This window comes from Lactuca saligna, chromosome 5, assembly GCF_052625555.1.
Source record: "Lactuca saligna cultivar CGN05327 chromosome 5, ASM5262555v1, whole genome shotgun sequence".
Taxonomy (NCBI): Eukaryota; Viridiplantae; Streptophyta; class Magnoliopsida; order Asterales; family Asteraceae; genus Lactuca; species Lactuca saligna.
Window position 1 is genome coordinate 315,028,878 of NC_136421.1, and position 15,294 is coordinate 315,044,171.

Here is a 15,294-nt window from a genome sequence, read left to right on the forward strand (position 1 = left end):
CCAACCGCGTAACAAAAATAAACAGTAGCGACCTTCTGAGTTAAAAAAAAATAAGTTAGGGACCAAACGTGCAAATTACCGCAAACCATAGGGACCATTCATGTAATTTACTCTATCTTAAAACACAAGTTTGGTATGAAACAAAAAATCTTAGTGCCAACTAAACCAAATATAAAACTTCATTTGTTATGCTAAAATACAAGACAAGAAGAAAGAAAAAAAGTTGTACCGATAAAAATGCTTTGAAACCCAAACTTTATATGGCAATGTGTTGTTGCACAAGCACAAGGCAACATTTTCTAAAAGTAATGCTGTGAAACCCTAATCTTACATGACAATGTGTTTGCTTATAATCTTTTTTATATTGTTACTTCTTGTTTATTGTTTTCCAGTAATTCAAACATTATCATCTAATAGGAAATTATATGGTTATTAAAACTCAGTTATTTATATAAAGGTTTTCTAACTATTAGAGGTCTTAGAGTTTGTTTGTTTTTAACACTTTATAAGACTATATAAAGTCATTAAATATCATATCTTTTCCCTTGGGATTTTTCAGCCTTGTGTACAATCTCACGTTGTTGATTTTATAAGAGAAATATGATGCTTTGGTTGTATTCTTATCTTTATCCCAAAAAGTTGTAAAGAATAAGATGGGGCAACTTGCTCTCAGTAAGTCTCTCTCGATATCTTGTCATTACAAACAACATAAATACACCATAATCGAAAAAAAAAAAAAAACCTAAAAGTTTTGTCCAATTATGCACATTATGACAAACACAATCAAGTGTCTTACTCATCCGTTAATGCCAAAAAAGAAAAACACAACCACTAAGTTTCATGTCTTTCAATCCAACCTTATAACTCGATTAACAAATCATAAAACTTTCATTAAATGACAAGGTTAGGCTAACCAAAAACAATATTATCAAGCAAATTTACAAAGAATTAAAACGTGTTCAAGAGCTCAAAACATCGCTGACAAACAACAAACAACATATAGAACCCAAGGATTTTGCATTCAACAACACCCCTTAAAATAAAATTTGCACCCAAAAAAAAAAAAAAAAAAAACTCATCGAGGGTTTGGGTTACCACTTTGTCAGTGAGATCAAGACAAACCCCCTTTGCATCTATGTTTCAGCCCACGAGGTTTATAAACAACCAACCCTTTATGTGTCAAGAGAGGATTTTACTGTTTTACCCCTGTAAAAAGCTTACTAAGTTACAAAGCTCCCAATCAACTTGCTCCAAATCAAGAAGCTCAGTCACACCATCTTCAAACATGATCTGTGTGAAAACAATCAAACATAACCGGATTTGTCAACAATCATAAAATATGAGCATAAATGGCAAACAAAAAAACTTATACTTACCAGGTGTTTTCTTGTACTGATGTCAAACCGTTTGATCATACCAAATGAACTAAAAAAAAATAACACATAAACTGTTAAAAAACAAAAGGGTATTCCCGTCTTTTGCACAGAAATGAAGGTATACCTCGTTGAAGCAGGGCGCACTATTCTGAGAACTTCCCCTATGCAATTATGAGGTATTCTTGTTTCATCAATGACATGTCTCGAATATGCTACAAACACAAAACATAAATTGCAACTTAAAAAACTCATACATACATATATAAATAATTACAAAGTGAGTTAGACTTATTACCTGGTTGTCGAACACCATTCTTGTAAGCCTTTATAACATAACAAACAGCAGATCAAATTAGTTTTACATTTTAATCAAACGACACAAAATGAAATTATCGGTTTTTCAAAAAGATTACACCATAATCTTTATATATAAAAAAACCATACATACATACATCTTTCCCAGAAAGAAGTGCTTTTACTTTTGGAGAATTTATAGCCACCTGACATGCAACCATCTTTAAAGCAGTATCTGAAGAAGGAAACTTTGACTTATTTGGTTTGACTCCAAGCTTCTGTCTGCACCCTTTTGCACCACAATGACAGTCTTGGTCTGCACCAAACTGCACAAACCTGATAATTTCATTAAAATTTTAAAAAATGTTGTCTGGTCTGGTTTATAAAAATATTTTTAATAAAATTTAAAATATGGTCATCATACTGATAATCATAGGTCAAATGCTCCCCCTCCTTTATATCCCGAGTTGCAAAAATCCCGATTCTTGTTTCACCATCAATCCGCCTGTTTTTGTTAGAAAACAAAACTATGGTTATTAATTTATTATCATGATTGATTGATGATGAAAGTAAAGATTATAAAACAAGGGGAAAAAAGTAAAAAAAAAAAAAAAAAAAAAAAAAACCATTTTTGCATTTCGGTATTTGGAGAACAACTATGATTTATATATCTTGATTGGTTTCCTTTGAATGTAGCATCAATCACCATGTCACGATTAATCTCACACAAATAAAAATTTGTTTCTCCTTGTCTCTTCATTCTCCATAGCCTTTCCTCACACGTTTTGTCATCAATAACTGCATTTTCGGTAAAAATAATAAATAATGTTTAAAAAATATTTGAGAAAAAACACCTACACACTTGAGAACAAAGTTGGTTACCTTCTCCCACATATTCAATAATAAACTCTCCTCGCATGATGTTTTCCTCAGCAACAACCCCTGACCCACATTTTTCAGTCTAAGAAAGCACATTAGCTTAATAAATAAAATGACATAAAATAATAATAATTGCATCACCAAAATAGATTAATTCTGTTCAGTAATACCTGCACTATCTTCATTTTCTTCATAGGGCGTCTGTGGAATGGTTTATTGAGGCATGAATTATCACATTTACAGTTAGAGGAACAGCTTGATAATAGCATCCTGCAACAGATAACAGAGTGTAAATTACAAAAATCTTGTTTTTGAGGGAGGGTTAAAAGTGTAAAAGTACACAAATTGTATATATACATAAGTAGTCATTAGTTCTTACCCACAGTGGCAATCTCTACCACAAGCTGCAGAAGAACCTGGTGTTGAGGTGCAAGAGCAGAATATTCCATCATCTTCCTCTCTTATTCGTTTCTTAACCTTCTTTGTTAGATATATATCTTAAATCTTGAATAAAAGAAAACACAAGTAGGAACATAAAATGTATAGTATAATCATTCATTCATACACATTGTTATTAATCAAACAACTTGAAAAGGATACTGCGCTTTATGATGCTGTAGTTAGGCTTCCATTTATTCAACCAATCAGGAAGTTCAAATTCAACAGGTTCTCCAATCTCCTTCATCAATCGTTCAAACAATTGCCTGATATCACCAGGTTCAGTCTTCTGGATTAAGCAAACCAATCAACAAAAACAAAAGAGTCAAAACAGTAAGTATACTATCTATAACTGCTGTTACAGCAAAAAAAACACATAAAGATAATCTAATTACACTAAAAACTTTCACAGTTGGACCTTCGTCATGGCAGGCATGGCGTTACTTGAGTATGTATGTAGTTTCGAAATTTTCCTAGACCAAAGAAAGAAGAGATCAGTAAAAAGGCAAAATCGAACCAAATGGATAACTAATTGAAAATTGCAGCGAAGTGAGGAATGGTAACATGAATTTATACAATGCTTCAGATCTAAAAAGAATCTATGTTATAATTTCAAAAACTTCAGTCCTATTCCATAACAAACCTCAAGAAGAAACCCTAGCCGTCTGCCACATCGTCATCGCAGATCTTGATACAAACTGTGCGTGCGCGAGTGTGGGTGACTTTTTGAAACTGCTTTCAGAAAGAGAGAGGATTAGACGTGGATTAGAGAGATAGAGGGGCATGGGTTTTGGAAACCCTGTTGCTGTTGCTGTTGCCGTCAACGATTGGGCGTTTGTATGTAAAATCCAGAGTAACGGTAATGACGAAGAATAGAAGAGAGTGGAGACTGTACCACTAAAAGGAGTTGAAGAAACTACCGCCGGTGACACGGCAGGGGTTGAAGTTGAACTGAATTGGAAGTGGATTTCGTACGCTGCCACGCAGCAGGATTCGCCGGAAGTGATGCAAGATTAGATTTTCTTGTGTTTGTGTTCTTTCCTCAAAGGAAACCGACTCCACCCCTGGCGATCAATGCTCGATTCTCAGTTTGGTCGAACCTGATTAAACCCGTTGAATCAAATAATTACTGTCCGTTCGATTTGAAATATTATCAAAGTACATTATGGTTTACTGTTTAGCGGATTTACATTTATATTTAAAAATTATAAATTTGGTCACGGGTACAATTTTAAGCGAAGGTACGTACGGGTGTACACGGCCTAAGTTCTAGACTTCTAGTGATCTAGTGATCATCACGTAGAGTTATGGTTACGCGTTTAAGGGCTGCCACATCATTCTAATAACTACTTCACTACATGTTTACTCCTATTAGGGTGGTGTTCACTAGTGAATAACTAGTGAACAAAGAGAGAAAAAAGAGAAAAGCAAGAGACAGATAGACAGAAGTCTCGGCAAATGAAATTCTATTGGTCGTAAGAAGGCGTAATCGGCATCAATCCACACCATATTTACTAGTGAGAGGGGTGGTGTTCACACGCCAAAATGCGTGTCACCTCAGCCTTGACGCGTAAAAATAAGTCTCATACCCCTTGGCCTTAGGTGTGGACAACATGTTCTTACATGTTACCACACTTAAAATGTGTCATATCAGCATCCTACTTATACATGAGTGTTATAATACCTAAGGTGGAAATGGGCAACATCTAATAACATGTGATAACACCAATAAAACTTGATTTTTTTTTTAATGTTACCGTTTGAAACAAATGGTTGAAATTATGGCGGTTGAATAAAAACACAGCCAAAATCGCAACATTACCTCCAGTGTTCATCATAACGCATTATAACATAACACCTAATATATATATATATATATATATATATATATATATATATATATATATATATATATATATATATATATATATATATATATATATATATATATATATATATATATATATATATAACGGGGATTCCAGTTGCCCACACTCATCTCTCTAACAAAAGGCATCTTTATCTCTCTATTCTTTCATCATTCTGTTTCTTTTTTCTTAACCGGAGTACACCATTTCCAGTTTTACACAGTCCTGTGAAATGGTTGTGAAATTGTTAAATAATGAAGTAACTTGCTTAAAAATTTTCAGTTTGCACGCATTGTCAAAGACACGATATCTTTTTGTGTATTTATCTCTTTCCAAACTTGAAATTGGTATTTTATCTTTTAAACTCTTTTTTTATAGTTTTTATTTATTTTAACATGTTGGTTGTCATTATTATAAAAAAAATTAAAAATGTCTTACCTTCCAAAAGAAACCTACGTATACTCTCTCTCACGTGCGTGTGAAACCAAGCTTCTATCATCGGCCTTTCCTTCACTTACGACAACCGAGTTTCTCTCCTCTCCACTCCCTTCTCTTCTTGATCCCACACACAGTACATCGTCTGCTCTGACATCGTCATGGAATTCCTTACCCTTGTTGAAATCGGAGGTGATGGTGATGATTGACGAATAGGAGAAATAAATATAAGACCTAGACTCATACATACATCTCTCTCTATCTCTCTCTTTCTCCCTCTCTCTCTCCATTACATGGGAAGAATAGAGATTGAAGACAAAAAAGAAACTCACGTTGATGATGAGGATTGACAAAGAGTAAAAAGTAATCAATGACATATGTGTATCTTTTACGCTCCACACGTATTTGTTATGTAGATGATGAATGAGAGGGTCAAGTGACGGTTGGGGACAGAGAGTGTCGAAATTGTTTTAAAAAAAACATATTTTGGAAGAAAAAAATGATTATATGTGTAAATTTCTAACGTCCCGTTCCTGGTATGCATCAGTTCAATTAATTTTAATTTTTGTAAAAGCTACTCAACGAGTTAGCAACCCTAACTCGTTGAGTAGATGTCAAAAAGGACGCGGGGATTTAAATAGTCTACTCGATGAGTCAAAGCCTAGACTCGACAAGTAGGCATGGCTGAAGGAAACTCTATTTTCGGGGTTTTGTACCCTATTTAAGCATCATATCTGACCTTCATTCCAGCCTCCATCACCTCCAAAACCCTAATCATCCATAAGTGATCTTGAGCTACTACTTGCCATTTGAGTGTTATTTTGTTTCTTTTAAAGCTTATGGAAGACGTATAAGATAGAAGACTCAAGAGAGAAGGAGTAGATCCAGGAGCTACACTTCATTTGCTACATTTTTTTCCAACTTGATCATTCTTCTCTTAGATCTATTTGTTTCCATTTTATGAAAGTTCTGGTTCAAGAACCTTGGTCCTTAGAGTTGGGACATCCCAAGTGGCTTATATCTCAGATCTAGGACCTATGAAGGGTTCCATGGCATAAAGGTGCTAACTTTTTTACCATGGAAGCCCCATGCAAACATATGAAGAAGTTTATGGTCTTTTTAGCCCTAAAAGACTATGCATGGGAGGAAATCTCGGAACTTTATATGTCTAACAGATGTTAAAACTTTGGACCTAGGTTTGTATGTGTGGATTTGAGATTCGATGGCCTTTTGGACAAGATCCATGTCTTATAGGAATTAGGGTTTTGTCTAAACCCTTTTAAAAGAGTTATGGACGGGTAAAGTTGGAAACTTTACCCTTAGAAAGGTCTTTTCAGTGGACAAACGAACTAAGAACCTTGGATCTAGAAGATAGGGGCTTAATCTGTTAAGATGGATAAACAGATAGAAGGACTCGCCGAGTCCATGGGGGGACTTGGCAAGTCGTATCGTGTTGTCCCGATTTTAGTTAATAGAACTCAACGAGTATGTAGAAGGTCTCAACGAGTGAATGAGCCAAGTTGCAACAGAACAGCTCGAAAGAACTCGGCGATTCGAAAGGTTGACTCGGCGAGATAGTCAATCCATAATGTTGATTTTGACCATGGGTAAAATGGTCATTTTACCCTACGAAGAGTTATTAGTTTTTTATTAAGTGTTATTATGGAAATTATAGCCGGAGAGTCGAAGGAGTAGCATACAGGGTATAACACCGTAAATTTTCAAACAAAAATTTCATTTAAAATCACATAATTCTCATAACACATTTCACAAAAATCTCATTTATTTAATTTACAACTCGCAACTCCATAATTGTTTGATTAAAATCCAAGATGCTCAAAAACATAACTCTTTCAATGGTGTGTACAATCAAACTGGTGTCTTCCCGCGACTCTAAGAAAAACCTGAAATACATAACACATAACACGGTAAGCACGAGGCTTAGTGAGTTTCCCAAAATACCACACACAACTCATTAGGCACTCGAGGCTATAACACTATAAGACCGTCCGATCAATGTGTCTTAGTGGGACCCTCCAGTCCCACTCGGGTGGACCCTTGGGTCCTAACTCAGTAAGCACAAAATAATACACAACATAAATCACATAGACATAATGCAGGATATCACAGTGCTCAATATAAACACATAAGACATCTCAATCACACAAGGATACCACTCATGATAAGTATAGTGAGAAGACTCACCTCGACAACAAGCAATCATCCTCGCACTCGAATCTCGAACTAGACACCGCCTAACACATAGGGTAATTATCTCACTAAATACTCGATTCCCGAATCTAAGTAAACCAAAGGTTATTCTTCCACTTTCTAACTCTTGAAGTTGATAAAAGACCATTTTACCCCTCAATGGTTTCCATTAACCATGTCTGACCCAACCCTAAAGTCAACAGCAGTGAGACTCGAGTCAACAGTCCATGTTTGGCCCGACTCGCCGAGTGCACCCATGTGACTCGTTGAGTCCACTCGTTTTCTCAGAAGTCTCGCAAAGGTCCAGCTTAGCTCGTCAAGTTGACCCCAACTCGTCGAGTTATCGCATAATCAAGCTCATCGGGACAAACCCTCACCGACTCGTCGAGTCAGGCCGTGGACTCGGCGAGTCCCTTCGATCTGATTTCTCATTCAGATGTCCAATGTCAAATCTACCATACTAGACTCTAGATCTAGTCCTTAAAGACATAAAAGTCGCGTAAAGTATCGACCTTTACGCTCATGCTTGGCATATATGCCCAAAAATGCTAATACCAAGTCTTACAAAGGGTTAGGTGCTCAAAGTCTAGTCTATAGCTCATTAAAGTTCAGGTTTTTGGGCTCTCAAGACCCTCCACACTTCATATATAGGGTTCCAACCTCAAATGATACACAAAAGGCTCAATGACTCTAAGAAATGGAAGAAAACCCCCATATCAATATCTCCCTAGAAGATGAGCAAGTCAGCATATTTACCTCAAGCAAATACTGTTGAATCTGTGGATCCAAAGCCTCCTCTTGCCCCAACCTCAATACTCTTCACTTCTCCTTCAAGGAATGCACCAACAACCACCAACCTAGCTACTTACTCACTTTCTAGTTCTAATTGCAATTAGAGTTTTCTCTCAAGAGTGTAGGGTAACTGGTGAGGCGGAAATGGGGCATAAGCTGTAACATCCCGTTTTAAGTAAAGTAATTAGATAATAAATCAGGAACTCCGAGAAGTAATTATTATTATTATTTTATATTATTTAAGCCTAAAATCGAATAATAATTAATAAAGTGTTGGTTTCGGGAAGTCAAATGACAAGATTTGAACTCCAGGGGTTAAATGTAATTGTGGGACTTAATTTGTAAAGAATTTTTGGAAGTGGGGGTTAAAAGATAAATTATGGACCTAAGATGAAAGGATCTTGGAAATGTGGGGTCTAAATGGTAAATTTGGGATTTGTTTTGAAAAGAATATTGCAAGGAAGGACCATTTGTGCTATTATGGGAAAAACTGGTGGGAACCGGGTATATATGCCTCATTACCGTCAAACCCTAACCCTCGGGATCCTCTCATCAACCGCAACCACCTTATGCCTCCTTTTTTACCCTCCAGTCGCCACCCTTATCGTGAACCACCTCCGGCTGCCGCCTAGCCGCATCCGATCACTACCATGTGACCTGTTCCGAGCAACCAAGACCAGTGACGATAATTTCCATGACCATAGGAACTTAAGACCACCAGGGGCTAGCGGACGATCCCTGCAGTCGAGTCCTTACCACCAGCTGCTGTTGTGCCGTCGCTGTCGCTAACGGAGCTACCAACGGGGTCAGCAAACCGTTGGCTGTTTGTTGCTAATGCGATTTCCTTTTTCCGTGTCGTCCTTTCTCTTCTCTCTTCTCTGATTGACTACCTCATGCCACCACAGGGGTGGCTGGAATCGGATGCTTCTTCCGTTAAGAAGCCACTGTGGTTAGAAGGGGATGTGGATGTAGGTCTATTTGACCAGAATAGACTCGAGAAAAAAAAACACCATGGCTGTCGGCCATGGTGGTTGTCGTAGATAGCGTTGTTGTGGTCGCCTTCATCCCGCCGTTGTCACACCCCAAAACCATGAACGGAGGAAACGTTCTAGGGCGGAGGACGTCATGTACAGTATCACAACAAGGTAAAGTAGTAAACAAGCAACAACATCATCCATTGCATTAATAATATAATTTTAATACAAGTGTGTTCTGTCAAATTATGATAAACACTAAAGTATAAATCAAAATGAAAGATGAGTCTTGAACGAGCACCATCTTCTCTAAACCTTGCATCGGTACCTGTCTATCGTTGACCTGAGGATACAAGTTATTTTGAAAGCGAGTATCAGCTTTAAAGCTGGTGAGATCATAAGTATTTTAGTGTCTTAATTTGTATGTAAGTATTTGTATGTATGTGAAATGTAAGTATTTGTGTGTATATGAACTGTAAGTATTTGTATGTATATGAACTGTAAGTATGAAACATTTTGAACAACCTAGAAAACCATATGTTTCCTACTAAAAGTATCCTTATACCAAGGCATCTAGTATCTGTGTGTGTGTGTCTATTATAAGAGTGTGTATTTTCCCAAATCCGACTATCATTATTCAAAATATAGCTTCTACATTACCGTGCATCGTGTGAATGTCCACGAAGTGAATGTAATGGGAAAATGAAATAGTACTATGGTGTAGTGACGAACTACAACCGTACTAATTACCTTAAGACTATTGTAATTTTGTAAGTACTGTAGTATTTGTAATAAGTGACTACTTTTGTACTAATATTGCCTTATTTGAGGGATAAGACATAATGTGATAGCTAGATGCTCCCCTGTCAAAGGGTTTTTGGGACCCATACACGACCCCTGCATATATGCAAGTCGTGAACATCCACATTACTATGCTATAGCACCTAGTTATGTCTGTTCTATTATCGTATATGTAAACGCACTCATGTAAACGTACTCATGTAAGCGTAATCATGTAATAGTGTAGTAGTGTACTATAATGTTCTACGTGTGCTAGTTGTACTGTGTGTTCTCTCTCTATCTAGCATGTATGTTTGTTTCTCATCACTATGTATTATGTTTGTTTCTCTTCACTATGTATTATGTTTGTTTCTCATCATATGTATTATGTTTGTTTCTCATCACTATGTATTATGACTCATGTATGAACTGACTCTTTGTATGATTCATTGTTCTAGTATTAGTAAAACCCCAAACTAAGCCTATTGTAGTTTACTAGTAATATAACTTGTACATATGAACATGGGAGTATACCCTTGCTACCCAAGGGTACTGAATGAACTGGAAGAACCTTTATGACTATATATGTACACATGATATATAACAAATATTTAAACGACCTTCGGACGGGTACCCGATATCCCACCAGACCACATCTCAAGCACGAAAAGGAAATAGGGCGGATAGGCCTTCCCAAGCATTTTAAACATTTCTTATATAACTATACATACATAGAAATGAAATTGATAATATAAAAGTATAAAAGAAGTTTCATAAAAGCATTTGATATGTAAAAGAGTTTTTAAGACAATTTGAAGTAAAACAGTTTAGTAAAAACAGTTTGAAAGTAAGAGATTCACTTGTCGGTAGTTATTAATCACATGTGATTGAGATAATAACTATCGTAACTTTACTTGTATCCCCCCCCCCCATTAAAGTATTTATAAACATTTGAAAACATTTAAAATGTTAATTTAGTGGTATAAACTCACTTGCAGTGAGTGGATTGGATTGAAGTGTCGAATGCGGTGCTAGGTGACAAATAGAGACTTGTACACACGCACGAGCCTAGTTATCATATAACGAACATATATATAACTAATTAGCCAATTTATAACTAATAAATTAAGTTGGGACACTCTAGAACATGAAAATACTTTGTTTCAAGTGTTAAAGATCACAAGGGTTGCATCCAAGTGTTTGTAGGGCACAACTAAAGTGTTTGGGGTTTAAGGGTAAACTCCTTTGGAGTTTACGATTTTCATGACCTTTACCCAAGGAGTTTACGGCAGTAAACTCAAGGGTTTACGGTCGTAAACTCTACACTTTATGACCATATGTTGTTTTGAGGTTTACAAGTCCTTTGAAGCATTTCTACTTGGTGGTTAGGCCTTTGGAGGGATCTAGAGCACCATTTCACTCCTAAATGGAGTTTACGGTCCCTTTACCATTTTCCTTTGATTTTACTACCTTAAACTCATAAGTTTATGGTATTTGGGGTTTTCAAGTCCCTAGCTCAATCATGGCAATAGTCTAGGTTAGATGTAGACATAAGGAATAACTATGGGACCTTTATACACCTTTTGGGGTGTTTACGGTTTTGGGAGATCCCCAAACCTTAGACACATAAAAATTTAAGCTTTTGGTGCTTTTTTTGTGATAAACTCATCAAGGATGAATCTAGACAAGGCATTGTGAAGCATCTAGGCACCCTAAGGCACCACTTTGCACTTTATTTGGTGTTTACGGTTTTGGGAGCCTCCCAAAACTGTGAACACCTTGTTCTTGGTGTTCTTGGGACATTTCCTTGGTATTAATATGTATAGCAAACTTTAAATGACTCATGGATTGAAGTACTTACTTTGTGGAAGCTTGTAATGAACTAAAAGTCCAAGAACACTAGTGTGTGTTCTTGGTGTTTTGGAAAACTAGTTAAAACACATAAATGGATGGATTAAAGGATGTATAATCACTAGATGTTATGTTATATCAACTAATCAAGTTGAGAAACACTTACGTTTTTGGGAAATCGGGCGAAAACCAGGATGATACTTGAGAGAGTTTGGAGTTTACTCTTTTAGGGTGAAAGTGAGAAGTGTGGTAATTTGGGGAGTAAACTCATGCTTAAGCATGATTTTACGTTTTTGGGAAGATTTTTCGGCCCAAACATATAAGTTTGGCCGTGAACGTTTAAGACACGAGGTGTTTGCGGCTTTTAAATTTCAAGACTCGAGACGACACTTCCTTTCACCCGTTCGTTTAAAGAATAATATTAAAATAATCAAACGAACTTTAAATTTGCTAAAAAAAGAAGTAATAATGTAATTGACATATAAATTGAAGTGATTGACTTTTAGGGTTTGACCGATTGAAATTTTCGGGTTGTCACAACCGCCGCCAACAGCCGCCTGCTGCCATAGTTCCATCGCCACCAACCACCGTGAGGTGGTTGTGTGTGTATGTACGTTGCTATGTAATTAGGTTTGTATGAGTTGTGTAATTTTGGAATCAAAAGTGGGCCGCCACCACCACCGTGAGGTGGTGGCTGCTACCCTCTACCACCACAAGTCGCCATGGTGCAGCTGTGGGTGTGTGTGTAATTGGTATGTGTTATTAGTGTAAGTGTGTGTTAAGTGGATAATATTGTAATTTGTAGCAAAGTGAGATAATGCCGCCTCCTGCCGCCACCGGCCGCCATACCGGGTGGCGGAGTGCTTGATTGTGTTTGGACCTCGTGTGGGGGATGTTTAGACAATGTGGAATCAAGGAAACCCTAATGGGCCCAAAGAAGCCCTGGTGGGCCCAATAGAACCCTAATGGGCCAATAAGGCCCATGTGACCTAAAAGCCCAACCAATGGACTAATGGGCTAGTATTGGGTTTGAAAACCCTAAGGGCATAAAACCCTAATTGTGGGAATCATTTGTGACACATACGAGAACTAATTATTAAACCTAAATAATAATTAATAATCATTGGCAAACTAGCTTAAGGCAATAATGGACTTAATAGATTAAGTCCTTAATGAGTTAAGTAAGAAACACTTAACCCTAATCATCATTTCACGTGAAACCCCTAATCTCACTTGGGCCTTCTTAGTGGGCTTCGGCGATTGGACTATTGATGGGCTATCCAAGAACAAATTAATGGACCAAAATAAGTAGATGAGCTTTAGGATAAGGCCCGTGTGAGGACTTGAGCCCAGTTTGGAAAATTAAACCATAGATGGGCCATAACTGGACCTTCATGATTATGAGAGACTGGGCCATTAGTATGCCAAGTGTTTGGACCAGGAGAGATGGTTGTGCCTAAGGGGTAAGACCCATATGAAGGGACGAACCCAATTGTGAAAATTGGGCCATGTATTGGGCTTTGGCCTATTACTTGACTATTTGGTTTTGTAGTGTGATTTTGACTTTGGGCTTGGAACCCAATTATTAATTGGGTTTTGTTTGATGTTGACAGTTCGGGAATTTGTCAACCCGTGACTTCAACAGTGTCAGGTGAGTTATCCTCACTATACTAAGGGGTCTAAGGCACCAAGGCCGACCCATTGGATTGATATCCTAGTAGTTGTTATGATAAGTTGGGTTAGTGATGTATGCTGTTGATATGCTAGTTTGGTAGATCTGTAGGACTACCTGTGATATGGATTGATTACATGTTTATACATTTATCTGTTACATGTCGACATGTTATGTGGGATGGGTTGAGGTAGTACTACTTTGTGCGGTAGCCAACAAACCCTAGAGTATTCCAGAAATGAGTTGAGGGCCCGATAGGTATTCCAGACTTATACTGAGGACTCGGGAGCATTCCAGATATGAGCTGAGGGCCCGGTAGGCATTCCAGACTCGTACTGAGGGCTCGGTGGCAATCCAGATGTGAGCTGAGGGCCCGATAGGCATTCCAAACTCATACTGTGGGCCCATGGGTATTCCAGTCTGTGAGGTTGTGGACCCGTTACATGCTGTTCTGTTCAGTTTGTTATGTTATGATATTGCTTACATGGTTATGTGGACTGTATGTGTATCAGTATTTTGGGGGTAACTCATTATGCTTTCGGGCTTACAGTTTCAGATTATTGTTTTAGGTACATCAGATGATTGCAGGAAGGCAAAGGCGTGATCATACAACTCCTCATATTTCATGGTTTTATGATCGGATTCTGGGGATACTCTGATGGTTAAACTATTTTGAAAGCTAACTGTAATCACTTAATGGTTTTTAAATGCATTAAAAAGTTTTAAATTGGATTGAATTGTATAGGTGTTACATAAGCTACCTTATATAGGCCCCAACCTCGGGAAATTAGGGTTTCTCTTCCCAACACCTACTCGGCGAGTCAGCCCTCTGACTTGTTGAGTCCACTCATTAATTCCACGCGGGTAACTCGACCCTCAGCGAGTTGGACTCATAACTCGTCGAGTCACTCCGTAAATTTCAAATTTTAAACACACAATATCATACATGAAAGTCCGGATGTTACACAAGGATTCCTCACTCAGGTTTTCAGCAGTCAGTCATACAAGGTGAGTTTTCCTTCAGTAGGAACGGGTCGAAGGCACCAATATCGGCCCATTTATGTATGTTAGTATATATTGGACTGAGGCCCAATGTCGGGGTTAGCCCGATGCAACTTATGTGTTCTATACTTCGGTCCAATGTCGGGGAGGTCCCAAGAAGAGTATATGTATGCTTGTTGTCTTTGTTATTCATGCATGTTATGTGTTATGTACTCTAGGGCAAGCCTGATGCCAGGGTAAGCCCGATACAGAATTAGCTTATATGTTATATGTACCGGACTTCGGTCCGATGTCGGGGCAAGCCCGAGGAAGTCTATTATGTTTGTATGTTATAGCTTATATGTTATGTGTACCGGACTTTGGTTCAACGCCAAGGCAAGCTCGATGAAGTCTATTATGTTTATATGTTATATTCTTATGTGTTATGTGTTTGTTGCTATGATATGTATTCCAGACTTCGGTCCGATGTCGGGCAAGGCTTGATGTTGGGCGGGGCCAGATGTCGGATTAGTCCGATGTCGAGCAGGGCCCGATGCAGTGGGTGAGGCCCATTATGTGTTATTGTATGGTATTTGGTAGTTTGGGGAGCTCACTAAGCTTCGTGCTTACAATTTTCAGTCTTGGTTTCATGTACTTTCATTAGCAAGGGGAAGGGCTCGGGATGATCGCATGACACACACCGCGGTTTCAGCCTGGGATGTTCTTAGACTCTGATGTTTTCT

At 37.7% G+C, this 15,294-nt stretch overlaps 1 protein-coding gene across 5 annotated transcripts; it reads right to left on the reverse strand.

Annotated features, from left to right (window-relative positions):
* Positions 1-869: 869 nt before the first annotated feature.
* On the reverse strand, positions 870-4,100 carry LOC145048654 (histone-lysine N-methyltransferase ASHH3-like). 5 transcript variants are annotated; one of them, XM_078997221.1, is made up of 14 exons: positions 3,883-4,097; positions 3,631-3,719; positions 3,406-3,460; positions 3,150-3,276; positions 2,929-3,046; positions 2,720-2,819; positions 2,553-2,631; positions 2,297-2,468; positions 2,095-2,175; positions 1,877-2,006; positions 1,672-1,699; positions 1,501-1,588; positions 1,377-1,425; positions 870-1,290 (listed from the first exon to the last, which is right to left on the reverse strand). In XM_078997221.1, the coding sequence occupies exons 3-14, from the start codon at positions 3,421-3,423 to the stop codon at positions 1,201-1,203; spliced, it is 1,080 nt and encodes a 359-aa protein (XP_078853347.1). In that variant the 5' UTR covers positions 3,424-3,460; positions 3,631-3,719; positions 3,883-4,097; the 3' UTR covers positions 870-1,200. The 5 variants fall into 5 exon arrangements, 4 of the variants coding, with proteins under 4 accessions (XP_078853347.1, XP_078853345.1, XP_078853348.1 ...); XM_078997219.1 differs by having other exon boundaries at positions 1,829-2,006; positions 3,883-4,096; XM_078997222.1 differs by having other exon boundaries at positions 1,829-2,006; positions 3,383-3,460; positions 3,883-4,095.
* Between the last annotated feature and the right edge of the window lie 11,194 nt (positions 4,101-15,294).

What these genes read in the sequence shown, in the direction of transcription:
- LOC145048654 (XM_078997219.1), bottom strand. An exon ending in CTACAGCATCATAAAGCGCA is followed by an intron (nt 3,047 to 3,149) that starts GTATCCTTTTCA and finishes TCAAGATTTAAG; the next exon opens with ATATATATCTAACAAAGAAG. An exon ending in CATTTGACCTATGATTATCA is followed by an intron (nt 2,007 to 2,094) that starts GTATGATGACCA and finishes TGAAATTATCAG; the next exon opens with GTTTGTGCAGTTTGGTGCAG.